At 36.5% G+C, this 27,110-nt stretch overlaps 3 protein-coding genes and 2 long non-coding RNA genes across 6 annotated transcripts; 1 reads left to right on the forward strand and 4 right to left on the reverse strand.

Annotated features, from left to right (window-relative positions):
* Positions 1 to 2,727: 2,727 nt before the first annotated feature.
* LOC110703837 (rho GTPase-activating protein gacV-like) lies at positions 2,728 to 4,963 on the reverse strand. 2 transcript variants are annotated; one of them, XM_021881619.1, is made up of 7 exons: positions 4,684 to 4,963; positions 4,435 to 4,596; positions 4,105 to 4,284; positions 3,853 to 4,014; positions 3,562 to 3,730; positions 3,338 to 3,430; positions 2,728 to 3,077 (listed from the first exon to the last, which is right to left on the reverse strand). In XM_021881619.1, the coding sequence occupies exons 4-7, from the start codon at positions 3,895 to 3,897 to the stop codon at positions 2,911 to 2,913; spliced, it is 474 nt and encodes a 157-aa protein (XP_021737311.1). In that variant the 5' UTR covers positions 3,898 to 4,014; positions 4,105 to 4,284; positions 4,435 to 4,596; positions 4,684 to 4,963; the 3' UTR covers positions 2,728 to 2,910. The 2 variants fall into 2 exon arrangements, with proteins under 2 accessions (XP_021737311.1, XP_021737312.1); XM_021881620.1 differs by lacking the exon at positions 4,684 to 4,963 and having other exon boundaries at positions 4,435 to 4,674.
* A 468-nt stretch (positions 4,964 to 5,431) lies between these two features.
* On the reverse strand, positions 5,432 to 6,698 carry LOC110703838. The gene is made up of 2 exons (XM_021881622.1): positions 6,484 to 6,698; positions 5,432 to 5,772 (listed from the first exon to the last, which is right to left on the reverse strand). The coding sequence occupies exons 1-2, from the start codon at positions 6,588 to 6,590 to the stop codon at positions 5,565 to 5,567; spliced, it is 315 nt and encodes a 104-aa protein (XP_021737314.1). The 5' UTR covers positions 6,591 to 6,698; the 3' UTR covers positions 5,432 to 5,564.
* Positions 6,699 to 6,823: 125 nt separating this feature from the next.
* LOC110703839 lies at positions 6,824 to 8,755 on the reverse strand. The gene is made up of 2 exons (XR_002507783.1): positions 7,577 to 8,755; positions 6,824 to 6,888 (listed from the first exon to the last, which is right to left on the reverse strand). It is a non-coding gene; the product is annotated as an uncharacterized LOC110703839 (long non-coding RNA).
* A 1,603-nt stretch (positions 8,756 to 10,358) lies between these two features.
* On the forward strand, positions 10,359 to 11,282 carry LOC110703864 (coiled-coil domain-containing protein 18-like). The gene has a single exon (XM_021881642.1). The coding sequence runs from the start codon at positions 10,359 to 10,361 to the stop codon at positions 11,280 to 11,282; it is 924 nt and encodes a 307-aa protein (XP_021737334.1).
* Positions 11,283 to 13,404: 2,122 nt separating this feature from the next.
* On the reverse strand, positions 13,405 to 15,808 carry LOC110703922. The gene is made up of 3 exons (XR_002507796.1): positions 15,132 to 15,808; positions 13,903 to 13,979; positions 13,405 to 13,734 (listed from the first exon to the last, which is right to left on the reverse strand). It is a non-coding gene; the product is annotated as an uncharacterized LOC110703922 (long non-coding RNA).
* Positions 15,809 to 27,110: the final 11,302 nt, after the last annotated feature.

The following is a 27,110-nucleotide window of genomic DNA, read 5'->3' on the forward strand; positions in this document are numbered from 1 at the left end:
TGTTTGAATTTAAATTTAATATTTTGAATTTTTAATTTAAACATGTTGTATATGTTTTAAAATGCATCAAATATGTTCTAAAATTTATAATGTGTTTATGTTCTAATTATTAATTTTTTTTTTCAGGTTGACTATGCTATTCGTACAACCGCATGGGACATTTTATTTATAGGAAATAGAACAAAAAAAAATTTTGTGTAAATTTTTTTTTATATATTTTTTTATTATTTTGAGAACATAATGACATATTATTTTTTATCCAATTATTCTCTATATTCTTATGTTTACAATTATAAAATAACATGATTTTATTATAACATAAGGAAAAAATATAATAGAACATAATAGAAAACTTTAGAACATAAGGGAAAACTTTAGAACATAATAGAAATACTTTAGAACATATGGATAGAAAATGTTAGAACATAACAGAAATTATTTAGAACATATGGTAAAACTTTAGAACATAATAGAAATACTTTAGAACATATGGGAAAACTTTTGAACATAAGGGAAAAATATAATAGAACATAATAGAAATTTTTAGAACATAATAAAAACATTAGAACATAATAGAAAACTTTAGAATATAAGGGAAAAATATAATAAAACATAATAGAAAACTTTAGAACATAAGGGAAAACTTTCGAACATAATAAAAATACTTTAAAACATATTATATAAATACTTTGAGTTTTAAACTGAATACTTTATGTTTTAAAATGCATCAAATATGTTCTAAAATTTATAATGTGTTTATGTTCTAATTATTAATTTTTTTTTCAGGTTGATTATGCTATTCGTACAACCGCATGGGACTTTTTATATTTAGGAAATAGCACATGGAAAAAATTTTGTGTAAATTTTTCTTTTATACATTTTTTTTTTATTATTTTGAGAACATAATGCATATTATTTTTTGTCCAATTATTCTCTATATTCTTATGTTTACAATTATAATATAACATGATTATATTATAAATCTTATTCTTTTATTAACATAATTTTTGGCAATATTATAATATGAGAATGGGGTTGGATGAGTATGAGATAACATAATATTTTTCAACTAATGTGAACCATTTATTTTGCGCAAATTTTGCAAGTAACAACTAAAATACTTTAAAACATTATAATAATAAATTAGAACATAATAAGAATTACTTTAGAACATATTAAGAATTACTTTATATACATTAGAACACAATCAAAATAACTTGAAATTAGGTTAATGTTCCAAATGATATTAATGTTTCAAAATATACACATGTTCAAAACAGTTATGTCCATAATCATATATTTGTACAAAAAATTACTATTATATATACTTGATATTTACACAATCAAATATCAAAATTTGTTGATCTTTGACCACTTTCTAGCCATCTTCAACACTCTTTTCCGTTCTTCATTTACTTCTGATGTTATAATCTTCCCACAATACTCCACTCATAACCTTTTCATTTGCTCAAACTGCACACAAAAAAATGACTTTAGAACATATACATGTAATTTAGAACATAATAAGAATTACATTAAAACATTGACACGTAATTAGAACCTAATCATATATGTTTTGTACTTACATTATCCTTCTCTAGTCCTGAATTCCATTGTTTTTGACATTGGCCTTCATAGGATTCCATGTGCTTCAACAGAAATACTCCACAATCATGTTTATTCTGGTTGCTTTTCCATCTCATCTCAACATTTCTTGTTTCATAAGTGGAAATAATTGCACTCTTCTTATCAATTTCTTCATAAAATTCACCAAATGCTTCCAACTAAAAAATTTAGAACATAATAGAAATACTTTAGAACATAATAGAAAATACTTTATAATCAAAAGTACTTTAAAAGATTGACATGTTCTATAAATAATTTCAAACATATATTATAATCTTTAGAATATAATAGAGAACTTTATGTCATAATTGGAATACTTTAGAACATAAGGGAAAAATTTAGAACATAAAGAAAAAATATAATAGATCATAATAGAAAACTTTAAAACATAATAGAAAATCTAAAAACATAATAAAAAAAACTTAAGAACATAAGGGAAAAATATAATAGAGCATAATAGAAAACTTTAGTTTAGAACATAATAGAAATACTTTAGATCATAACCTTTTGTCAAATCTCCTTCTTGCTCCTTTTGTCTTTCTTCTTTATTATCCTCTCGTTCTTGGTCTTGCTTCTCTTCTTGTTCTAGAAAACATAATTATAAAACACAATATTAGATTATAATTGTATCATAAGAATTTGAGTTGGAACATTAACATAAACTTTAGAACATAAAGTGCAAACTTTAGAACATATAGTGTAAACTTTAGAACATATAGCGTAAACTTTAGAACATAAGCATATACAAATATTCTATTTCCTTTTTTTTTTAGTAATTTTCCTTTTTAAAATAAGGGTAAACTTTAGAAAATAAGGGAAAAATACAATAGAGCATAGTAGAAAACTTTAGTTTAGAACATAATAGAAATACTTTAGATCATAACCTTTTGTCAAATCTCCTTCTTGCTCCTCTTGTCTTTCTCCTTCTTGCTCCTTTTGTCCTTCTCCTTCCTTCGAGTCTTGTCTTTCTTCTTTATTATCCTCTTGTTCTTGGTCTTTCTTCTCTTCTTGTTCTAGAAAACATAATTATAAAACACAATATTAGATTATAATTGTATCATAAGAATTTAAGTTGGAACATTAACATAAACTTTAGAACATAAAGTGCAAACTTTAGAACATATAGCTTAAACTTTAGAACATATAGCGTAAACTTTAGAGCATAAGCATATACAAATATTCTATTTCATTTTTTTTAGTACTTTTCCTTTTTAAAATACTTTAGAACATAAGGGAAAACTTTAGAACATAAGGGGAAAATATAATATAGCATAATAGAAAACTTTAGTTTAGAATATAATAGAAATACTTTAGATCATAACCTTTAGCCAAATCTCCTTCTTGCTCCTCTTCTCTTTCTCCTTCCATCTCCTTTTGGCTTTCTCCTTCCTTTGCCTCTTGTCTTTCTTTTTGATTATCCTCTTGTCCTTGGTCTTGCTTCTCTTCTTTATCTTGAAAACATAATTATAAAACACAACATATAATATAATTGTATCATAAGAATTTGAGTTGGAACATTAACATAAACTTTATAACATAAAGTGCAAACCATAGAACATATAGCTTAAACTTTAAAACATATAGCGTAAACTTTAGAACATAAGCATATACAAATATTCTATTTCATTTTTTTTTAGTATTTTTCCATTTTAAAATCAATTAATTAAAAGAACATTAATAAGAAATGAGTTTGAAAATAGTTGGAAATTACCAAGTATAGGTGAAGAGATAGTATCATCTATCTTTTCATTGATATTTCTCTCATCGTTGTTCTTTTCTCTTTCTCCTTCATTTGATGTCAAATCTTCATAATAATTACAAAACACAATTTTAGAACTTAACTATATCATAAAGATTTGAGTTGGAACATAAACACTTGATTTAAGAGCATAATTTAGAACATAGGTATAATTTAGAAATTAAACATGTAATTACCATGTCCCAATGACTTTGGTGACTTTTCAACATTAAATTTCTTCCATGCAATGTTCATCAACATATTCAATTCTTCTATGAATGCCGGTTCATCGAAGAATTGTTGATCTTGACTAAGTATGGAAGGACTTTTTGTCTGTTGCTTTTCTTCTTCTTGATTTACCAATGACTATATATAAGAATACATAAGTTAGAATCCAATAAGACATTTATATATGTTGAACTATTATAAATATAAAAATTACACTTTAGAACATAGTCTAAAAATAGTTTAGAACATGATTATTATACCTTTGTGGTATACTTGCACCAAATGTTGTCTATAAGATGATGCATTTTCCCCGTTGTTTATTCCTCAACAAAGATATCCTTTGCTTGTTCCAACATGTTATACATCTCTTTTACATTCGATGCAAGACTTTTTGCCAAATCTCCAAATTTGCTTAAAAAATCCTAAGAATTTAGAACATAAAATAATGAATATTTAAAATATTATAGAAATAAGTAAATAAATTAATAAAAAAAAATATTAAAACATTATACCATCATATCATTTGGAGACGTGATAGAATCACATGTCATTGATTGGTTTTCCACAACTTTCTCTTTTCCTTTGTCTTTCCCTTGCTTTTTTATTACTTTCTTCTCCCCTTGTTTTTCTCTAATTGTCAAGGGTTGCTCTTTCTTTTTGCCTTTGTCATTCTCTTGCCTTTTTTCCGATCCCTTTTTAAATTTACATTATAAATTTTAGAATACATGCATAAATATATTGTATAGAAAAATATAAAACGATAATAAACTTTAGAACATATATTACAAAATTTAGAACATATAGTATAAACTTTAGAACATAAGCATATACAAAAATCATACCACATTCAATTTCATTCTTTCTAGTACTTTTCCTTTTCCAAATCCAAGGTCTTTCTCAAACTTCAATCTTGTATGGAACCTTTCTTGGTTCCACAATGATATTAATGGAACTTGACGTGGTATCTCTAACCCCTTCCTTTGTACCCGATCAAAATAGGATACCTAAAAGAACATCATTAGAAATACTTTAGAACATTGATATGTAAAGTAGAACATAGATATATAATTTAGAACATCATTAGAACTTACCATAAGAAAGATTAAAGGACCCGTAAAGAAAGATTCTCCATCTAACCATTTTTTAGTAGTTTCCATCAAGTGCTCCTTAACAAATTTGCACCAATTCAATTTAACTATATTCTTTGTATCCTTGCAACTATACAAAAACTTAATGTATAGTTGCTTGTTATTAGTTGAACGGATGCAACTATTAACCGCACAAACCAAAAAATTCCAAATGAATTCATCCGAAACTTGTTTTTGTACTTTATCTACCTCCTTCACCTTTTGAATCCTACTAATCAATTGTGCATTTTTTGGACCACCCTATAAGTAATTTAGAACATGGATAGGTAATTTAGAATACAATAAAAAATACTTTAGAACATAAGCAAAAATACTTTAGAACATAATCAGAATAACTTTAGAACATAAGCAAAAATACTTTAGAACATAATGGAAAACTTTAGAACATAATAGAAATACTTTATAACATAATAGAAAATACTTTATAATCAAAAGTACTTTAAAAGATTGACATGTAATATAAATAATTTCAAACATAATAGAAAATCATAGAACATAATAGAAATACTTTAGAACATAAGGGAAAACTTTAGAACATAAAGAAAAAATATAATAGAACATAATAGAAAACTTTAGAACAAAATATAAAACTTTAGGAGATAATAGAAATTGTTTAGAACATAATGCAAAACTTTAGAACATAAGAGAAAAATATAATAGAACATAATGGAAAACTTTAGAACATATGGGAAAAATATAATAGAACATAATATAAAATCTTAAAACATAATCAAAAATACTTTAGAACATTATTAAAATACATTAGAACATAAGCCAAATAACAAGTTTAGAATACAAGTACACATAAAAATATTCATACCACTTTAAGGTGAAAGTTTTTTTCTCCATTTTTGCATAAAATTTGCACATTCATTCTTGTTTTCTATTGTATCAAGAATTGCTATATCTCCCATTGGCAATCCATATGTCATGTGAACATCAATTTCATCAAAGAGTATTTCTTCTTCTCTCCCCGGTAGCATCAAGCAACATCTCTTGGGATCAAAATTCGAAAGAAGTTGTTGTGTCAACCTAGATTTAAATTAAAGGTTTAGAATACAAAATACATATAGATTAGAATTTAAATAAAAATAAAAATTAACATGATAATTAAAATTTAGAACATTAATTAGAATTTTATAAGAATTAGAACATAATAGATGATAATAGAACATAATAGAAATCTTTAGAACATAAAGGAAAACTTTAGAACGTATTAGAAATACTTTAGAACATAAGGGAAAACTTTCGAACATAATAGAAATAATTTAGAACATAATGGAAAACTTTAGAACATATATCATGTGAACATATGGATAGAAAACTTTAGAACATAATAAAGATACTTTAGAACATAATAAAGATACTTTAGAACATATGGATAGAAAATGTTAGAACATAATAGAAATACTTTAGAACATAAGGGAAAAATTTAGAGCATAAATAAAAAATATAATAGAACATAATAAAAAAGTTTAGAACATAAGATAAAACTTTAGAACATAATAGAAATACTTTAGAACATATGGGAAAACTTTTAAACATAAAACAAAAAAATAATAGAACATAATAGAAAATCATAGAATTTAATAGAAATACTTTAGAACATAAGGGAAAACTTTAGATCATAAGGGAAAAATATAATAAAACATATGAGACAACTTTAGAACATAAGGGAAAACTTTAGAACAAAATAGAAATACTTTAGAACATAATGTAAACCTTTAGAACACTAGTGCTTACCAAGAATCCACATAATGTGGTGCATCCAAGTTCAAAAAAGCACCAAATCCAATTTTTTGAATAGCTTGTTTATGCTTATCAGAGAGATTTACCAACACTTGTTTCATCAATTCCTTAGCGGTAACACTTTGATAAGCCGATCTCTTACTTTTTTCCACTTTGATTATTTTCACATCCTCATCATCCTTTTCTTTTTCAATCTTTCTTTTCTTATTTTTCTGATTTTTTTTCACATCCTACTCATCATTTTCATCATCATCATCATCTTCTTCTTCCTTTTCTTTCATTTTTCTAGTTCGTTGAATCCTTGATGAAAGCTTGGCACTTTTTTTTCGTTTCTGACTTTGCACATGTTTCTCAAATTCAGCTTTGTCAATTACTTCCGCATCATTTTCAACAATTTTCCTTTAAAATCAAATATAAATGATTTAGAACATATATGATAATCTTTAGAACTTGATAGAAAACTTTATATCATAATAGTTACTCTTAGAACATAATAGAAATACTTTAGAACATAAGGGAAAAATATAATAGTACATAATAGAAAATTTTATATCATAATAGAAATATTTTAGAACATAATAGAATAACATAATAAAAATACTTTAGAACATAAGGGAAAAATATAATAGAATATAATTGAAAACTTTAGAACATAAGAGAAAACTTTAGAACATAAGGGGAAAATGTAATAGAACATAATAGAAAACTTTTGAACATAAGGAAAACTTTAGAACATAATAGAAAACTTTAGAACAAGGAAAAACTTTACAACATAATAGAAATATTTTAGAACATATGGATAGAAAATATTAGAACATAATAGAAATACTTTAGAACATAAGGGAAAACTTTAGAACATAAGTAAAAAATATAATAAAACATAATAGAAAACTTTAGAACATATGGGAAAACTTTAGAACATAATAGAAATAATTTAGAACATAGTAGAAAACTTTAGATCATTATAAAAATACTTTAGAACATAATAAAAAATTACAGAACATAATAAAAATACTTTAAAACATAAGAGAAAACTTTAGAATATAAGGGAAAAATACTTTAGAACATAAGGGAAAACTTTAATTACCTTTTTCTTCCATAAGTAATTTTTTCATCCGGTATAATAGTAATTTCTTCTTCTTTATTTTGGCTTTCCATTTTGCTGAAATTTTATAAAATAAAAAACATTAGTAACATTCCTACATTAGTAATATATTTTAAACATAAGAATAGTTTAGAACATGCTGAAAATAGTTTCTCACTATGCATGTACACATTCAAACAATAAAAATCATTTGTATAAATAATCATATCCAGTTAAAAGCATGCTTCATTTAAGTTTACCTAGATTACAATTGTTGTAATGAAGAAGAGAGAATCTCAAACAAGAACATCTCATGAAATTAGCGTTGTATGTCTATACCCAGTGTTCCAAACAGTGTAACTAAGCAATAGTGTATTGACATTTTAGAGATATTAGCAATATTCAGTTGAGCTTGTGTTAATATTATATAAACAATTAATTAGAAAGTATTATGAAATGGAGTACTATTTTGCAAGAGACTAAACCAAATTCTCTTGGCTATAGGGTATCATGTCAAATCAAAGAATCATTCTCTTGGCTATACTCAACTATAACCACTGCTTAACCCAGCATCACTCTTACTCTGGAAAACATTTATTAAAACAATCCATTCAAAGGTACATACACACAATCACTGCCTCTTAGAATAAGCAGTCACTAACTCCTCCACCAACATGTACCAATGAAGAACTGACCAACTCGAAAAACCCAGTTCCCACACAATAAATCATCACCACTGATGTTACAACACAGCAAAGAATGGCATATAACATCTCACTTAGCTATGAAAAATGACGCAATTTCTAAGATCATTTCTTCAAAGCACCTCCAAACAGTAGCCACCCTACCCATGTATAAATTTCAAAAAAAATAATAATAAAACTCAAATTGCAACCAAATAGCAAGTCAAGTTCATGGTATATGCAAATTCGAAACCACACAACGAGTTCGATAGGACATGAATTACAAACCACTAGGATCATACTTACTCAACAATAAAAGTTCAGTAACAAGTAATAACCAGTGCGTTCAAACTATAAACCTATAGGCGGCTGGTGTCCAACACGAGTACCAGAGTCTGGGTAACATAGCCTAAGGCGGCATTACTATAGTAGCAGCTTAATCTTAAATTATGGAATTCAGTCAGCAATAACTCAATCATCCAACTAGCATTATAAATAAACCTCACTATTAATTTCATACACGCAAATCCGTGTAAATAGATAATCAAAAGCTACCTTTTCATGGATTGCATAATTACTTCAAAACTAAATGATCACAAAGAAACATGAGTAAATTATACGGAGTATTATAACAAAGAACACACAGTTTAAACCCAAGAAAACATCCAATTTTATTTATTAGTACCAACTTCGAAAGCTGATTACATTCCACGCTACTGTCATCCATGGATGCGAGAGAGGCGGCAGCGGCGGAAAGCTTTGAAGAGAGAGAAAACCACCGGCGACGCCTCGTAATGGCCGTTGGATTTCGAGGTTTGTGGACCCCGCTAAACACTCAACGGGCCTTCAGATCGAGGCTGCTACAGATTATCTGAAGCAGAAGCCTTGGTGGGAGAAGCATGATCCTTTGAGGCCTCTGCTACCCGAAGAAGTGCTCGCTGCTCAAGCTGCTGCGGAAGTGACCAGAGGCATCAATTCCCTAGAAAGGGGTGAAGAGACTTCTGGTGCTGCCGAGGCTCATCCGAGGACTTTGGTAAGGCCTTCAGCAACTTGCTTTTTCTTCCTTTTTCTTCTTTTTGTTGTTGTTGTTTTTTTATATTTTATTTTTTTATACTGATCCTTCCTTGTTCCCCCACTTCTACAGTCTGAGGAAGAAGGCAGAAGGAGGGAAGGGAAGGCTCCCCAGTCGTAAGACGACCTTTCAGAACTCGACTCTTCAGATTCTAACGACATGGACGACCAACCTCTTGAACAGAGGAAGAGAAGAAGGACGGGCCCAGCTGTTGTGGGTCTAGGAGATTTCACGCTGAGGCCAATGCCTGGCGTTGTCATAAGGGAACCTGCTGCTGGCCGAGGCAGGGTTCCAAGGGGTACAGGGGGTCCTCCGCCCCCGACTTAGCCACCACCGCCAATTCCATCACCGCCGAGGACCCCTCCACCACCTCCTCCTACTGCTGACATGGAGGTGGACCAACGGACTCCTGATCTAAAGGAGGGGGTTCCCGAAGCGGTTTCCAACAAGGGGAGTGCTGCTGAGCTCCCTGAGGTTGGGGTTGCTGAAGTAGCCGAAGAGGCGGCTACTGCTGAAGACGAGGCCCCTAGGGGCTTCACTGCTGAGATCCAGCGGGAGGTTGACGCCTTGACAAGTCAACCTCACGGGGAGGCTGAAGGGGTCCTGACTGGAGGGGACCATGCTGAAGGAGGGGCGACGACTGAGCCCAAAAAAATGGATGAGGTCCCATCAACTTCGCTCCTCTCTTTCAAGTCTTTCCAGTCTGGGGACATGGGGTTTTCAGCCAAGAAGTGCTCTATCCCAGCTGGCGTTAGGGCCGAAATCTGGGGGAAGTACAAGGAAAGCGCCGAGGCTTATTTCGGCGGTTGCTTCGAATTATCAAAAATGGAGCAAGTCCGAGAGTGATCTGTTCGGGAAACCGCCGAGATTGCTGAACCCGGTCCCTCAGTACCAGATCCTGCCCGAGACAACCAGAGACTGCTAATGCGGGTATGTAATAAGATTCTGCACCTTCAGCAATTTCGATTTACTTGTGAATTTATTTAACTTAAATTTAATCCCAGCTCCGCAGGTTGTCTACAATCATACCATGACCTTTGAGATGATTGACACACTTCAGGAGAGGGTAGACATCGTTGAGACAGAGGCAAAGCTTGCCCAGCTGAAGCAGGAGAAAGCCGAGGATAGGGCTAGGGTCGTGATCGACTCCTTCAACACTTTCTGTGCTAAAATGGAGAAAGATGTCTTGCCTCAAGCAGACGAGGGTGAGGCCCTGCTCAAAGCTTTCGGCGCGGTTGACGTCCCTAGCCTCAAAGCCAAGATCCAGCACAAAATCGACACTGAGGTTCAATCCCAAGTGCTGGCCCGAGAAGAAATATCTCGGCAGAAGATCAAGATCTTGGAGGCTGATGCCAATCAACACCGCCAAGCCTGCAAAAGGAGGGAAAAAGATATGGTCGAGGCCGGGGTCCAGCTAGAGTCTCAGCGGCAGAGCATCAGCAGCCTGGAGGTTCAACTGAAGAACCAAGAGGAACAACTCTCTCAGGCCCGAGACAAGGCCGAGCAGACTGAGCAGCGGCTTGCTGATGCCGAGGCTCAGTTGAAGGAACAGCGGGAGTCCTCCCAGAAAGCCTTGGACGAGGTACAGAAGAAGCTAGCCGATGCTGAGGCTCAGCTAGCCCTTAGGGTTTATACCCAGGCTGAGTACTCCACTGCCTACCTCAATGGCTATAGGGTGGCTCGGAGGCTGGCTCTCCATGCTGCACCTGACCTGGATTGGTATCAATGTGAAATCTGGGCTGAAGACCCCAAGAATCCTCACATGCAGCAGGCTAGCCAGGCTGAGGTAGATCTGCTAGCCCGCCTCCTGGCCGAGGATGCTGCGGCCAAGGAGGCTGAGATGAAGGAGGCTGAAGTCCAAGCTCCAGTTCAACCCGCCTCTTCTGCAGCTGAGGTTGATGCCGCGCTGGACTCCAACCTTGCTGGGAGGCCTGACCCTTCAGCTGAAGCCTAGGGACTCGGGCAGTCGTCTTTAGAATCTTGCGGATCAACGTGATCTTAAAATGATAGATGCCGCTTCTGAATGTTTTTTGCCTTTGTTTTTGCTTCAACTTGCCTCAGTGTACAAACTATTTATTTTTTTGCCTTATACACATTTCAGCAGCTGTTATTTTCCGCTTGTGGGCGGCTGCCGATATTATCTTTCACTTTACTTGAAACACTTATGTTTGTAGCTCGTAATCCAAGCATGATTTCCTGTATATGAATTTGATATTTTCCTCTTATTGCCTTGCTTTGAACTTGCATGCTTGAATTTTCCTCTTATTATCTTTCACTTTACTTAAAACACTTATGTTTATGATTTTTTTTTTTCTAAGTACAAAGCTTCGGCTTAGAGGTCTCAGCTGAGGCAGTCTGCACTTATTGTATTTCTTGCCCCCCCCCAGAGATTTGAAGACTTGATCTTCTGATTTCTGAGACCAATTCTCTTTTCCTTGCTTATTTCCTATCAGTTTATGCTTTTGCTCTTGATTTTCTGTCTATCTAAAAATGGATATCTCAAACACAGGGAATAAAGAAAAAATGGAAGAGTAAAGATTGCAAATGTTTGTAGAAAATAGTGGCTCGGAGGCCTTTCATTAATAATTCAAAAATGTACTTACAAGGATTGTTCTGCCCCGAAGGGTTTACACATGAAAGTTTTTAAGTACATCAGCATTCCAGTGGTTTTTCAGCTCAGTTCCATCCAACTGCCGAAGTCGGTATGTTCCCGGCTGAAGCTCATCATAGATTTCATAGGGTCCCTCCCAAGCAGCTGAGAGCTTCCCATGAATTCGGCTTTTCTGTACCGCAGCAGCATTCCGAAGGACGAGGTCTCCAATTTTGAGAGGCCTTGCCTGAACTCTTCGGTTGTAAAATTTGCCGATTCTCTGCTTGTACGCAGCCATTCTGACTCGGGCCGAGTCTCTTACTTCGTCAAGGAAATCGAGAGATTCCTTCATAAGTTGCTCATTCTCGGCCGAGAAGTGGTGCACTCGCAGGCTTTCAGTGCCAATTTCCACAGGGAGAACAACTTCGGCGCCGTACACCAATTCGAAGGGTGAATGGCCCGTTGCTTCTTTTTCGGTTGTCCGAAGGACTAGAGAGTTCCTAGGAGCTCCTCCAGCCACTTGGACTTTTGATCCTCCACCCTCTTTTTGAGGGCATTCAGAATCTGTTTATTTGCAGCTTCGGCTTGTCCGTTACTTTGCGGGTGGCATACCGCTGAATATGTCAGTTTGATGCCGAACTGATCTGTATACCGCTTCAGCGACAGATTATCAAATTGCCTTCCATGATCAAAGACAAACACTTTCGGGATGCCGAAACGAGTGATGATATTCTGCCAGATAAATTTCCTGACAGTTTGCTCCCACTAGTAGAAAAAGGCTTATTTGCGTCGCTCATTTATAGTGTATTTACGTCGCTTCTATGAGCGACGCAACTGCTCGCGACGCAAATGACTTTTGAGTCATTTGCGTCGCTCCTAGGCGCGACGCAAATAAGAGTCATTTGCGTCGCTCCTTTATAAAGGAGCGACGCAAATGACTTTTTTGATAAACTTATTTTTTGTCACTTGCGTCGCTCCTTTATAAATAAGCGACGCAAATGACTTTTCTGATTAACTTATTTTTTGTTATTTGCGTCACTCTTTTATAAAGGAGCAACGCAAATAACTCTTAAGATAAACTTATTTTTTGTTATTTGCGTCACTCCTTTATAAAAGAGCGACGCAAATGACTGATCTGATAAACTTATTTTTAGTCATTTGCGTCGCTCCTTTATAAACAAGCGACGCAAATGACTCTTCAGATAAACTTTTTTTGTTATTTGCGTCGCTCCTTTATAAACAAGCGACGCAAATGACTCTTCCAATTAACTTATTTTTTGTTATTTGCATCACTTGTTTATATAGGAGTGACGCAAATGACTGAGTAGACAATACAAAACTGTTGTATTTGCGTCACTTGTTTGTTTAATGAGTGACACAAATGAGGTGAATTTTTTTTTTTTTAATTATAATATAATAATTGCCTTGTATATGTTTATAGTACCTGTTTTCCTAGGTATAAAGTAATATGATAACGCTAATATAATTGAAATTAAAATGCAATATTATTGAATAATGCAAATGTAAATTTCGGCAGAGTCTCCTTTGTAATTTGGCCTACCCATAAAATTGGGAATGACGACATTATATTAACAACCTGTCCAATAATTTACATCTCAATATCATAGACATTATACTCACCATCCCAACACCAATTAACCAAATTACTTCATTTCAAGCCTATAATCCAAAACAAGAGTCAAACATGTGCTAAGTGGTAAATCTAAAGTTCAACATTACATATAAAATACTCTGCCCAAATATCTCAGATCTCATTTATCTCCTCCTCGGTGTACGGTGTAGTTCTTGAAAAATCCTATAAACACAACAAATATACAAGAGGAAAGTTTTAATTCAAGATTGTAGCTAACATCAAATTGTATTTATCAAACAAAAATGAAATATTTATCAAGCGTGTGTGCTCGTGATCCTAAATCTCATAGAACAAGAGCAAGCACGAGAGAAATAGAGTTCAGGACATTACTGAAAGTGCCTAAGTAGAGGTACTTGTTCTCATAAACGCGCCCAATTCGTGCTACCCATCGCCCATTATGATGATGCCTACAAAAAAATTAAATGATAAAAAATAATTTTAATAAGACATTCAAAGAATCATATAGATGTCACATGACCCATAAAATTAAAGAAAAAACAATGAATGTTCAAAGATGCAAACAAGCAACCAGTAGTATATTGCAAAACAGCAACTGTAAAAATCTACAGACTAGATGTACTAGCTGAAAACATGCAGGTGAATATATTAAACCAGCAGAATTGAGATGAGCCTCAATGAAAATTCAATGACTGAAATTATAAAAATTCAGTCATTTAAGATTCCTGTGTTTTGTGTGCTTGCAACTTGCAAATCCAGCCAGCTTATCTTTTAAGATTCCTAATAATTAGATGGACTAAAATGGATGATGATACTCCAATATCACGTACCCAACACCTTTTCCTCTTTTCACTTTATAGTTCCTAGTCTTTTATAAAGTAATGGAGAAAATATAAAGCTAACCATTTATCCACGCTTAGAGCCACTGTTTTATCAACCCAACATAGCACACTTTTTACAAGCATCAGTTCTGAAACTGAAATTTGTGGCATACTTGGTAGTATATAAAACTCTGCCCCTTCAAATACCCACCAGTTAAAATAATTAAACCCATAATTAACAACCAAGTTTTGATTAATTTTCCTACACTACTATCACATGCAACATCTACATGCATGATTATTTCTAGTATTCTGTAAATTGAATTTTGTAACTGAAAATTATTTCACTTGTTTGGGTGTTTAACAGGCTATATGCTCAAATTGCAGTAACGGAGTTATAGTAATTAAATTATCCTACCATATGTAAAGACGGCAAAAGCGGAATTCTGGGTACACCCATCCATAATTATTCCAAGAAAGTTCTCTTGGGCAATTTATCAGTCAATTTAAGTACATACATTTCCAATTTTCAATGCAATTAGCCAAGAATTATTATGTGTATTCCATTATCAGATGACCTAGTAATTGTGTTCTTAATTATTATTATGTGTATTATAATTATTATTATGACTGAAATTATAAAAATTCAATTAAATCTGCCATATAATTTCTAATTAGTGAACTAACACTAAACTTGAAATTAAACTAAGTCATTGTTCAAGTTAAATGCTACATTCTATCTACCATCAAAAGATTGAACATAAATAGAAGCAATCTTACCATAGGTGAACTTGATTTCAAAAATTCAACAATGTCGAGCCGAAATCGATTTTTGGGGACGAAATTAAGCGATTTTTCCACTCAAAAATTCAAAAATTCAACATTGCTGTAATTTGCTTGAACTTCCTCGGGTTTTTGGGGGCGAAAATTCAACGAATTTTCCACTCGAAAATTTCAGTTATTGCTCGAATTTTTCAGCAGGATTTTTAATTGAATTTTTTGGGGTTTCTAGGGTTCGAATTCGTATGGAATTGAGTACATTTTTTGCTCGAAATGGGGGATTTTTGGTCGAAAATAATCAATTTTTCTGGGGTTTAAGGATTCTAATTAATTAGGGTTTTTGGTCTAAATTTTTGCTCGAAATTGCTCGGATTTGCTGCCGATTATGGGTGTTGAACTTGATTGCGATTTTGGATGTTGAATTTGCTGGGGAATTGCAGTTTTTTGGGCGAATTTGTGGGTGTTTTTTGGGCGAATTTGTTGGATTGAAGGGTCGATTTTGGATGTTGAATTTGTTGCAATTTTTTTTTTCTTTATGTTTAGTGAATTAGTGAAAGGTAGGCGTGAAAAGCTAAGGTAAAAAAGAATAACCTAAAGTGCAACAGAGTTATTTGCGTCACTTTATAATAAAAATGCGACGCAAATAACAAAATCTGAAATGCTGAAAATTTGTTATTTGCGTCGCTCATTTATTAAAGGAGTGACGCAATTTATTCACTGCCTTATTTGCGTCGCTTGTCAGTAAATGAGTGACGCAAATAAGTTTATTATTTGCGTCGCTTCAATAAATAGGAGCGACGCAAATGATAGAAAGCTAACATAAACTTGTTTTTTGCGTCGCTTCTTTAATAACAAGCGACGCAAATAACTTTAAAGGAGGGTAAAAATACACATTTGCTTCGTTCTTTAGAATGAGTGACGCAAATATGGCGACGCAAATGAGCCTTTTTCTACTAGTGTCCGTAATGTTCGAGGCTGCTTCGGCCTCAATCCATTTAGTGAAATAGTCGACACCGACTATTAGCCACTTTTTCTGATATGCGGCATCTGGAAATGGGCCTAGGATATCCAACCCCCATTGAGCAAATGGAAGCGGACTCAGCACGGGCTGAAGCTCTTGGGCTAGCTGATGGATGACTGGTGCGAATTTTTGACATTTTTCGCATTTTCTGACCAGCTCCTTGGCATCTGAGATCATGGTGGGCCAATAGTACCCTGCCCTTAATGCTTTGTGGGCTAGGCTCCTTCCCCCAATGTGGTTCCCACATATGCCGAGGTGGATTTCCCGAAGGATATAATCTGCATCTGTCAGCCCCACGCATTTCAGCAACGGGGCTGAGAAGGATTTCTTCAGCAGTTCCCCCTTGAAGACAATGAACCTTGATCCGGTTCGCTTCAACTTGGAGGCCAGAATTTTGTCTTCGGGAATTTCTCCCCGAAGCTTGAAAGCTAGGATGAGATCCATCCAGCTTGGTTCCTGGTCGACGCAGCACATTTCAGGTGCTGCGTCGACACTTCTTTCTCGGCGCACCTCCACATAAACAGATTGGTTCAGCTCAGTGAGAGTTGAACTAGCAAGTTTGGAGAGTGCATCGGCTTTTGCATTCTGACCCCTTGGGATCAGCTGAACTTCAAAAGTTCTCAGCTTTGCGATAACTGATTTGATCTTGGCAAGGTATGATATCGTCGAGGGCTCTTTGGCCTCGTACCTGCCACCAATCTGATATGCAACTAGCTGAGAGTCTGTTTTCTGACAAACATGTTCGGCTTCCAGCGAGATGCACAATTCTAGGCCGGCAATGGCCGCCTCATATTCGGCTTCGTTGTTCGAAGCCTTGAAGGAAAATTTTAGTGCATACTCAAAGGACTTGCCTTCAGGAGAGGTTATAACCACCCCTGCCTCCGAACCATTCATGGTGGAGGATCCATCCGTGAAAACGGTCCAGGTTTTCTTTTCATCGTCTAGCGTCTCCTGGTACGAGCATTCGGCTAGGAAGTCCGCCAGAGATTGAGCCTTTATGGCTGCTCTCGGCTGGTAGCTGATGCTGAACTCTGTGAGCTTAAAAGCCCATTTGGCCAGCCTACCAGATTTTTTCAACTTTACCGAGAACTTTTTCCAGCAGCTGATCAGTCAAGACCACTATATGATGACAATAAAAATAGGGTCTCAACTTCCGAGCGGCTACCACCACTGCATAAGCAACTTTTTCGAGTAAGGGGTAGCGGGTCTCGGCGTCTGTCAGAGTGTGGCTGACGAAGTAGATCGGTTGCCGTGTTTTATTTTCTTCCCTCAACAGCACTGCACTGATGGGGGCTGGGCTGACAGCCACGTACAAGTACAGGGACTCTCCCTCTACTGGGCTAGCCAGTGTTGGAAGTTGAGCTAGATGCTCCCAAAGCTGCTTGAAGGCTTCTCTTTGCTCGTCCTCCCAGACGAGCTCTTTTGTTTTCGAGAGTTTCAGGGCTTTGAAGAAAGGTAACCCCTTATCCGAGGCCCTGGAGATGAACCTCGAGAGGGCTTCCATTCTTCCGGTGAGCCGCTGAACATCCCTTTTTATTTTTGACTCAAGGAGGTCGAGCGCTGCCTGCACCTTAGCGGGATTGGCGTCAATCCCTCTTTTGCTGACCATGAACCCAAGGAATTTCCCTGACTTCATGCCGAAGACACACTTCTTCGGATTCAACTTCATCTGATGCTTTCTTAGTGTGGCGAAAGTTTTCGCCGGGTCCCTAACATGTTCTTCATCTTTTTTGCTTTTGACGATTGAATCGTCAACGTAGACTTCCATGTTTCGTCCCTTTTGCTCAGCGAAAAGTTGGTCCACCAGCCTTTGATATGTTGCCCCCGCATTTTTCAATCCGAAGGGCATCATTCTGTAATTGTACATCCCGGCGTTCGTGACGAATGCCGTCTTTGCTTGGTCGTAGGGGTGCATGAAGATCTGATGATACCCTGAAAATGCGTCCATGAAACTAAGCAAGGCATGGCCACTTGTCGAGTCGACTAGCTGATCGATCCTCGGCAAGGGATAGAAATCCTTCAGACATGCCTTATTTAGGTCCGTGAAGTCAACGCACATTCTCCAGGTGCCATTTGCCTTCTGAACCATCACCACATTGGCCAGCCATTATGGATACTGGCAGGGTTCGATGAATCCTGCATCCAACAATTTTTTGACCTCGACTGCGATGTCTCGGTTCTTATTTGCGGAGTAATTCCGCTTCTTTTGCTTAACTGGTCGGCACGTTGGGTCGACGTTAAGCTTATGAGATATGAGGTCTGGGCTTATCCCGGGCATGTTAGCTGCCGAGAAAGCAAACACATCTCGGTTGTCCCGAAGGAGTTGGATGAGTTCAACGCGGACTTTCGGATCAAGATCCAGCCCGATTATAACGCATTTTTTGGCGTCTCCTTCGGTAAACTCGACCGTTTCGGTCTGCTGGCCCAGCTCCATTGGCGTGGGGCTGGACTCTTCGTTTTCTGGCCTGCTGTCTTGTCAGCAGGGGTCCCAGATTTTTTCTTCTTCAGCTGGCTCTCTGAGTCTTTCGGCTCAGATGACGAGCTAGCCTTTTCTTTTCCTGGCCCTTTTTCTTTGGCCAGGTCTTCTTAGGCCGAAGCACTTAGGCCTTTCAGCTTCTTCGCGCTCGGCTGCCTGTCTTTCTCTTCCTCATCCTCGTCATCCTCCTTTGTACGACTAGTGGATGGCTTGAGGTAGTTGCACCTTCGGGCCTCCTTTTGACTGCCCTCGATCCTTTCGGGGTAGGCGGCATCCGAGACATAGATCATCAGCTGATGGTACGTCGAGACTACCCCTTGGATCTCGTGAATAATGGGTCTCCCCATGATCACGTTGTACATAGAAGGAGCGTCGATGACCAAGAATTCGGTCATGACGTTCCTGGCTGCCTCATCACAGCCGATGGTGACAGGAAGTGTTACCTTCCCGTCTGGATAAGTTGAAGCCCCATTAAATCCGGATACCGGGTAGGGTACCTGTAGGGAATATTTTCAAGCCTTTAAAATCCCACTAGCTTGAACCCCACTGTGATCATACACTAAAGTACGGTGGCGTCCAAAAGGGAAGAAGATAGAGCAAAAGAGTCGCCAACAAGTTTTTTTAGGAACATGTAAATCATTCACGAGGTGAAGGTTACACCCCTAAACGATCTAAGAGATCGTCAACTCCATAAGGTCATGAACCAAATAAGGGTTCGGGGATGAAGGTACAAATCCAACCTAAAAGAGATTGAACATGCCCTAATAATAGGCCTCTACTTTATTCTGATCGTATTCATAAGCGCTTTCTAATTAACATGCAATAATTAGGATTACCCCTAAACCTGTTTAATCTATGTTGGTTGAATATTAATGCACAAATAAACTATTATTGGCGATCACTTGAATTATAACCACAATTAACCCTAACAAGATTATTAATTATCTCATTAAGCGTGATTACAAGTACCAATTCCCTTTAAACATGCATAAAAGGCGTGATCAAGCAATAACAATAAATGTCAAGCAACATAATAAATAATCAATCATGAATAATAATTATAATAATCATAATACCATCATAAATAAAATAATCAAAATAATAATATCATCATAAATCAAAACAATTATAATCATAATCATGTTCATGTTAATATTAAAGCATAATAATAATAGCAAGATCCTAGGCATGATACTAACAAGATTAATAACAAACCCTAGCATGTCACTAAGCAATAAAAATCAAGTCTTTAGCCCTAACATGATACTAGCAATCATAAATATTAGGAAAAATATAGGAAGCATCGTAACAATCATATTTAATATTAAAATTACCCTAGACATGATACTAGGAATATCATAATAACAATGTAAACATGATTTCTACATCATAACATCAATCAAAACATTAAAGTACTTACTTTGATGCCTCGTACCTCTTTCTAATTACAAAATACACACGTTAGTAACTTCAAGGAAAATAATAAAACAAAACAATTAAATTAAATAATTGAAAGAGAGATTTGGGACCAAACCCTCAGAAATTAAAACCTTTCACGTCTAGGGCGAAGGCAACTTCAAATATGGCTAGGTGTATCTAAGACTTGCGAATGCGGAATTTTGTATTTGAAAACAAAGTTTAGAAAAGAGAAAGAGAGAGGGAATAATCAAGAAAATCTTGATGAGAGTTGGTGAATGAAAACGGAGTTTTAATACGTTATTTATAGAGAAAATCAGCCAAAAAGATAAAATTAACAAAACAGAGTCTGGCGCACGTATTGGCCATTGGCGCCAGACGCCAATGGATAGCGCTAGGCGCCAATGGCTGGCGCCAGGCCTGGTTCCAGGCGCCAATGCCTGAAGTCAGGCGCCAGGCCCGTTTTTAACGCGTTTTTTTTTTATCATATATTTTGATCCGAAAGTCCAAATCAGGCATATAATATGTCGTTGGAAAGCTCTTAAAGTCTAATTTCCAACCCAATTAGAATCAGATTAAAATATTTTGTATATAAAAGATATGGCCAAAATAGTGGAAGGGTATCAGTTTTGGATAAAGTTTCATGTCTCATTCATATCTTTTTCGTTAACTCGGATTTAATATTAAAATATATCATTGGAAAGATAATTTAAAGATCTATCCAACCATATAAAATTTGGATAAATATTATGAGGTACGAAAATAAAATCTGAATATATTCCACTTTGTACAAAACAAGGATTCTTAAAAGGAGTAGTTTTATTCAATTTCAAACTCTTTAAAACATAATTATCAATCCTAACTCCATTAGGATTTAAAAGAACCTTCTAGAGTATTCTAGAAGACTATAATCAATCCTAATAGCTTTAGGAATGATAATTAATAATAGGCCCTCCTCTAGATCATTGGGCCGCATATAAAAACCAAATCGGGCCCAGTTTAGTATTTTGGCCATAACTTCCTCATTATTCATCGGATTTGGGCTTATAATATATTGTTGGAAAGGTCTTTGCAAACCCCATCCAACTACACTACTATTGGACCCATATCATGGACCAACCAAACTGGATTGGCTGTTTTCTTAAAATAAGTTTTCTCAAACAGAGAGAAAAGAAAAGAAATTAAAACTATCCGCAACGCTAGACTTTCCACACTTTCACTTCATTCGATTATGATTCGACGCGAAAGGTACTCATCACTGGGTTTGGTTTTGGGGAGACACAAATGGGTGTCTACAGTACTGGCGTGAGGTGCTTGGGCTTCAGATTGATTTGGTTGTAGGCCTTTAGGAACTAAATGTTTGCTCCCGCCGCCACCATCAACAAGAACCTTGCTGACATCGTGGTTGGCCACTGTGGCGATAATCACCAACGGATCCTCGTGAGGGTACGTCACACCCCGGCAATCAACGGATGTGAACGTCATGTTCGGCACCGGCGACTAGGGAGGCTGAATGCTAGCATTGTTCACTTGGTAGGTCAAATCCCTAAGGTGACGTTTGTGCTCCCTCCGAGAACATATTCCTCCCGAGATAACGTTAATTGGAGGAAATTTTCCCTCCGCATTTTTGTTGTTCTTTCGGGGGAAATTGAGTTCTTGCCGAGAGTCCTTTTCGGATTTCTCAGCCTCTTTTTTCTCGCGGTGATCTGCGATGTATTTTTTCAAATATCCCCTCCGGACCATATCCTAGATTTGGTCCTTCAGCAGGATACATTCCTCAGTGTTGTGTCCCGGCGATTCGTGGAACTCACACCACTGATTCTTATTTTTGCGTTGATACCACTCTGGGAGCGGTCTCGGCTTCCTGTAACTCTGCTCTTCCTTCGTCACGCTGTAAATTTTAGCGTGTGGGAGGGCCAGCGGAGTGTAGGATTCATATCTCCCTGTGAAGGGAGCAGATTTTTCTTTCTTCGGCTCGTTGGCCGAAGATTGTTCGGAGGCTTTCGCCTTCCCTTTCGCCTTCTGGCCTTGGCCTTCGGACGATTGTTTTTTCATCCCACCCCCAGATTGGGGTTGGGATTTTGTTTTGTTCCACTCTTCGGCTCGGATGAATTTATCCGAGGCGTTCAGAGCCTCCTCCAGGGTCTGCGGGGTATGCATGACATGAAGTCAAGGAACTTTCCGGGCTGAAGGCCATTCTGCATTGCAACAACGGCCAGCCCTTGATCCAGCTGAGACACGCTGGATGACTCGTTGCTGAAACGAGTCAAGTAGTCTCGGAGACTCTCGGTCTCCCCTTGCTGCAGACTCATGAGCTCTGCAGTGGTTTTCTCTCGGCGGTTTGCCGTGGAGAATTTTCTCTTGAACTTAGTGGACAGGTCGTCCCACCATGTTATAGAGCCTTCCTTTACTCCCTTGGAGATCCACGCTTGCGCGACCCCCTTTAAGAGTGGTGGGAAAATATTTGCACCAGGTCGCTTCGGACCAGGGGCAAAGGTGCATGTGCCCCTCGTAAGAGGTAATATGGTCCTTCGGGTCCGAAGTCCCATCGTATGTAATGTGCGACGGTATTTTAACCGTCGGCACATGCTCTTCTAGAATCCATTGCTCGAATGGAGAACTGGTAGGAAGAATCACGACCTTTCCCTTATTCCTGGCCGAAGGGACCGCGCTCTGCCCTCTTAGAGAGGTAGGAGTGGTTTTCATCCCTGGCTGGGAAGTTCGGGCCTCGTCTACAGGGAATGAGAGGCAGTTATGCACACTCGGCTCCCTGCCGCCGAGTCGGTCGAGGACGCTTCGGCGGACAGTCTTTGGTCGTTCTCGACGAACAGTCTCTGGCCGAGAGGCTGAGCTGCTGCTTTTGTGAGTTTCTGGTCGAGAGGTAGAGGATCCTTTGAAAAAATGAGGGTTCTTTTTTCTCTCTTTTTCAGTCCTCCAAGTGTCCTCTTCCCACTCTTCCAGCTCCCTAAAGGAGGGAGGGTTCTCCCCCTCGTGGTCGAGCTTCCTCCACTGATGCCTGGTATGCGGAGGGGTTCGGTCACGAGGTGGAGGCATATTTTGTGCCCTCATTGCTTCCATTAGCACCGCCAACGCTCTTGCCACCTCTTTCGAGCTATGCCTCGTTAAAGGGGTCCTCGGCTGAGTGTGAGAGTGAGAGTGGACGGTCAAAGGTCTGCTTTGAGGCACTGATTGAGTCCTACGATCGGACTGACTTTTGTTAGACCGAGGAGGACTCGGTCTATGATGAGATTGGTGAATTATGGGAGAAAAGGAATCCTCCCGGTATGCTCCTCCCGAACTGGCACCCTTAGAAGAGTTCTGGTCCGGAGAAGGTGATGGTGTAGGAGTCTTAGGCCTTTCGCCTGCTCCTTGACTTAGTCGCTTGTTCTTGCGGTTCTTAGCTATTGCTACTAAGATTTTTGCAAAATGATTTTAGTTGGCTTAAAGATTTCTTGAAAGTCTTCCCCACAGACGGCGCCAAATTGTTTCGGGTGAAAACAATGGGACCTTGCCGAAGGTCCAAAGAAGTGGATGAAGACTGGTCCGGTCCAAGTGATGCTGGGCCGAAGGTTTCCTGCACAGCAAATACACGTAAAACTGGCCTCGGGGGTGGATCCGAGGAAGACCCTTCCAATGCCGAAGTCAGACAGTGTTTAGAGAGAGAAAGCTATGCAAGAGAGTTAATGCTTGAGGCTTTTTTTTGTGAATGAATCATAAATGGTGCAAGTGAAGGCTTTTATACCTTAGCATGACAAAGAGAGGAGGATGGATGGGCCAGACTTAGTCATGGGTTGACCATGACAATTTGGGCCGCTTGACTTTATGTTGACTTGGCTTAATAGAGGCTTGGGCCTTGACCTTGGAATATTGAATCATTTAGTGACTAGGCCCAATTGACATAATTGGACCCAAACAGGCAAGATGGGCTCAAAATTGTAGTTCTACTTAGAATTTTTAGACGTGGGATTACAACAATAACCAGTGAAGAAATTAGAACAGCCATCAATGCCTTTAGGCAATTGTCGGATAGTGGCGCAGAAACAATTCATCTTATATTCTTACATATTTATGGGTTTGACATTAGGGAAGACATCAATGCCTTTAGACAGGGGTCAGATACTAGTGTAGAAATCTTTCATCATATATTATCCAACATTATTACTAATGGCTTCTACGACAGCGATGGAGTATCAATGTACACACAACAATCAACCAATGAATCGGTTGTGGCTAATTTGAAAAGGGTGAGGGTTGAGGAGTTAGCGGTTGATATGGATGAAGTTTGTTCCATTTGCCTAGAAAATTTTGAAAAGAAACAAGAAAAAGAAGAAGAATTGGTGTGTTTATTACCATGTAAACATGTTTTTCATGACGGTTGTATTGTTAAGTGGCTCAACCTTGGCCACTTTTGTCCTCTGTGTCGTTTTGAGTTGGGGGCTGCCGAGAGCTGGTAAACAAATCATAAGAATTCATATTAGTGATTAAATTCATTTAATTGTAATCAAGATTATTTGTAATTGTCTCATATTTTTTTTAATACTCGTATATGTGTTTTTATGTAGTAGTACTTTTTAATGGTAATCAAGAATGCTTGGTTTTCTCCAAGAATTCAAGATTTAAGATGTTAAAAAAAAAAACAAAAAAAAAAATCCAAAACTAAATTTCTAGGCTCCTCCAATATTGTCGCCGACGGCGGACTTTATGACTGCACCTATGTTGTTACGTTTAAGGGCTTGTGGAAGTAGCATAAAACAAAACCATAAAACCACAAAAAGTAAATTCATTTAATTGTGATCAATTTATTTTAAATTGTCAATAAATGCTCATGTCCTCATGTCCTTGTAATACTCATATATTTGTTTGTATGTAATACGGAGTACTTCATAGTAGATAGTACTCCCTCTCTTAATCTCCAAGAATCCATGGTTTAAGAATTATTAAAAAAAAAGAAAAATTTGCGAGGAAGGTCTTTTTATGAGGTCGACCTTGTGTGAAAGGTCCTTTTATGAAAAAAGTGGCACGAAAGGTCCTTATATGAACATTGGGTTGCGAGGAGGGTCTTTTGACCAAATTCCGGCGTTGACCAATTTTTTCCGGCCAAAAATTAAGCTTTTTTTCCCCTCTTTTCCCTTAATTTCCCTTTTCCCCTTTAAATTAAGCTTGAAAACAACAATTAGAATTAGAATTATGGTTGTTATAGTGTTTAATTTCACTAGAACCACCAATCTAATTAAAGAACCACCGATCCAGACTAACCAACCACCCTATATCTACCCATAACAATCCATACTCACTGAGAACCGACCACCTACGAAAACCACCCATTAAAACCCACACCTCGAACATCCACCCCACTAGAACCCAAACACACGACCCCCACGAACAGCCACCCACCAATAACCGGCGAAAATTAAAGAACGAAGAAGATGATGGGGAAAAGTTCAAGCAACAACACTAAGGCGAGGAGGAAAGAAGAGCACGCAGCACCGGCTATGGTTGAATGTCTTTGATTGGCCTTCAATTGTAATTTTAGGGATAAGAATTGAAGATTTGAGATTAATTTTGCTCTAAAATTAGGGTTTCATAAGGGAGAAATGGGGGATAGATGAAAAATCGTGAGAAAAGAGGGGAAAGGAAAAAAAATAAAAAAAAAAAGGGAACTTAAGGGGTCACGTGATTTGCACGTGATTTTAAATGGCCAGAAAATTTTGGTCAATGCCGGAGAACGGTCAAAGGACCCTCCTCGCAACCCAATGTTCATATAAGGACCTTTCGTGCCACCTTTTTCATAAAAGGACCTTCTACACAAGGTCGACCTCATAAAAGAACCTTCCTCGCAAATTTTTCTAAAAAAAAATAATAATTTAAAAAAAATCCACAGCCAAATTCTTTGGCTCCTCCAATTATACTGCACTTATGTTGTTGAGTTTAAGGGGTTTTGGAAGTAGATGCAAAAAACCATAACCATAAAATCACAAAAACTGGTGTCTTATTTTCCGCTTCAGTTTTGTGGAACAAGCTCATTTTTTATTTTTATTTTTTTCAAAAGCTCATAATTATTCTTAAAAACAAAGTTGATTGGTATTGTGAATCATTGTCCAAAGTTTATCGGTGCCAAAAGATTTTACTCCGTATCAATAGTATTTTATTTTAGTTTGTTGTATTACTACAATAACTGATCTTGTTCGGATACTGTGAAGGGATCTTTAGTCCTTATTTAGTTCATCTTATTTTTATTTTTCTGATCTAAACTTATTATATCATTAATAATGTGTATCATAATCATAATATATAATTTTTTATAATTTTTTTTCATATTGAAATTATAGATATATTTTTTTGATGGACTTTTTGTGAAAACTACATTATACAAGTTAGTTTTTGTGAAAAATTATCTTATTAAAAAAATGTTGTAAGAAACTACGACCTTTTACACAATCGAAAATCCTACGGTAGGTAAATGACGCGTACTGATATGTACCACTAAACCAACATACCGCAATGCACCACTAATAAATTTAATTAAATACATTATTATTTTTTGCATTTTTTAAACACAGGTTGACTTTAGCTAAGATAGTAAATTGCGTTATTACTTTGATTAGTGGTTTAAGGATAAAACATTAGTGGTAAATTGCATTATTACTTTGATTAGTAACTCATACAAGTAACACCAGAATACAAGTAACACCTACATGTAACCCCTGACAAAACCAGTAACACCCTACAAGTAACCTTTATCGTACAATGTGGCCTGCCGCACTGAATAACCTATATTTTTTCATAAGATTTATCCCATGTTGTTTATAAAAGTAACCCAAATTCATTATACGAGTGAAATCATGTAATTTAGAAATAAGTAACCCCATTTGTTCATTCGATTAACCCTATTTTTTTGTTTTTAAAAATTGAAAGAATAATTCCACTTATTTAAAAGAGTAATTTTGTTTTTTTTTCTCATTTAAGTAACCTAGATACTATAACGTTAAGATAATCCTATTTGCTCAGTACCATAACCCTCTAATTACTTAATTAATTTCCTTATATGTTATTATGTGAAGTGGTC

The sequence above is a fragment of the Chenopodium quinoa genome, unplaced genomic scaffold (genome assembly GCF_001683475.1).
Source record: "Chenopodium quinoa cultivar QQ74 unplaced genomic scaffold, ASM168347v1, whole genome shotgun sequence".
Taxonomy (NCBI): Eukaryota; Viridiplantae; Streptophyta; class Magnoliopsida; order Caryophyllales; family Amaranthaceae; genus Chenopodium; species Chenopodium quinoa.

What these genes read in the sequence shown, in the direction of transcription:
- LOC110703864 (XM_021881642.1), top strand. Translation starts at nt 10,359, where the DNA reads ATGACCTTTGAGATGATTGACACACTTCAGGAGAGGGTAGACATCGTT.
- LOC110703837 (XM_021881619.1), bottom strand. Translation starts at nt 3,897, where the DNA reads ATGCATCATCTTATAGACAACATTTGGTGCAAGTATACCACAAAG. An exon ending in ACCAAAGTCATTGGGACATG is followed by an intron (nt 3,431 to 3,561) that starts GTAATTACATGT and finishes ATTATTATGAAG; the next exon opens with ATTTGACATCAAATGAAGGA. An exon ending in TATCTCTTCACCTATACTTG is followed by an intron (nt 3,078 to 3,337) that starts GTAATTTCCAAC and finishes TATGTTTTCAAG; the next exon opens with ATAAAGAAGAGAAGCAAGAC.
- LOC110703838 (XM_021881622.1), bottom strand. Translation starts at nt 6,590, where the DNA reads ATGAAACAAGTGTTGGTAAATCTCTCTGATAAGCATAAACAAGCTATT. An exon ending in CCACATTATGTGGATTCTTG is followed by an intron (nt 5,773 to 6,483) that starts GTAAGCACTAGT and finishes ATTTAAATCTAG; the next exon opens with GTTGACACAACAACTTCTTT.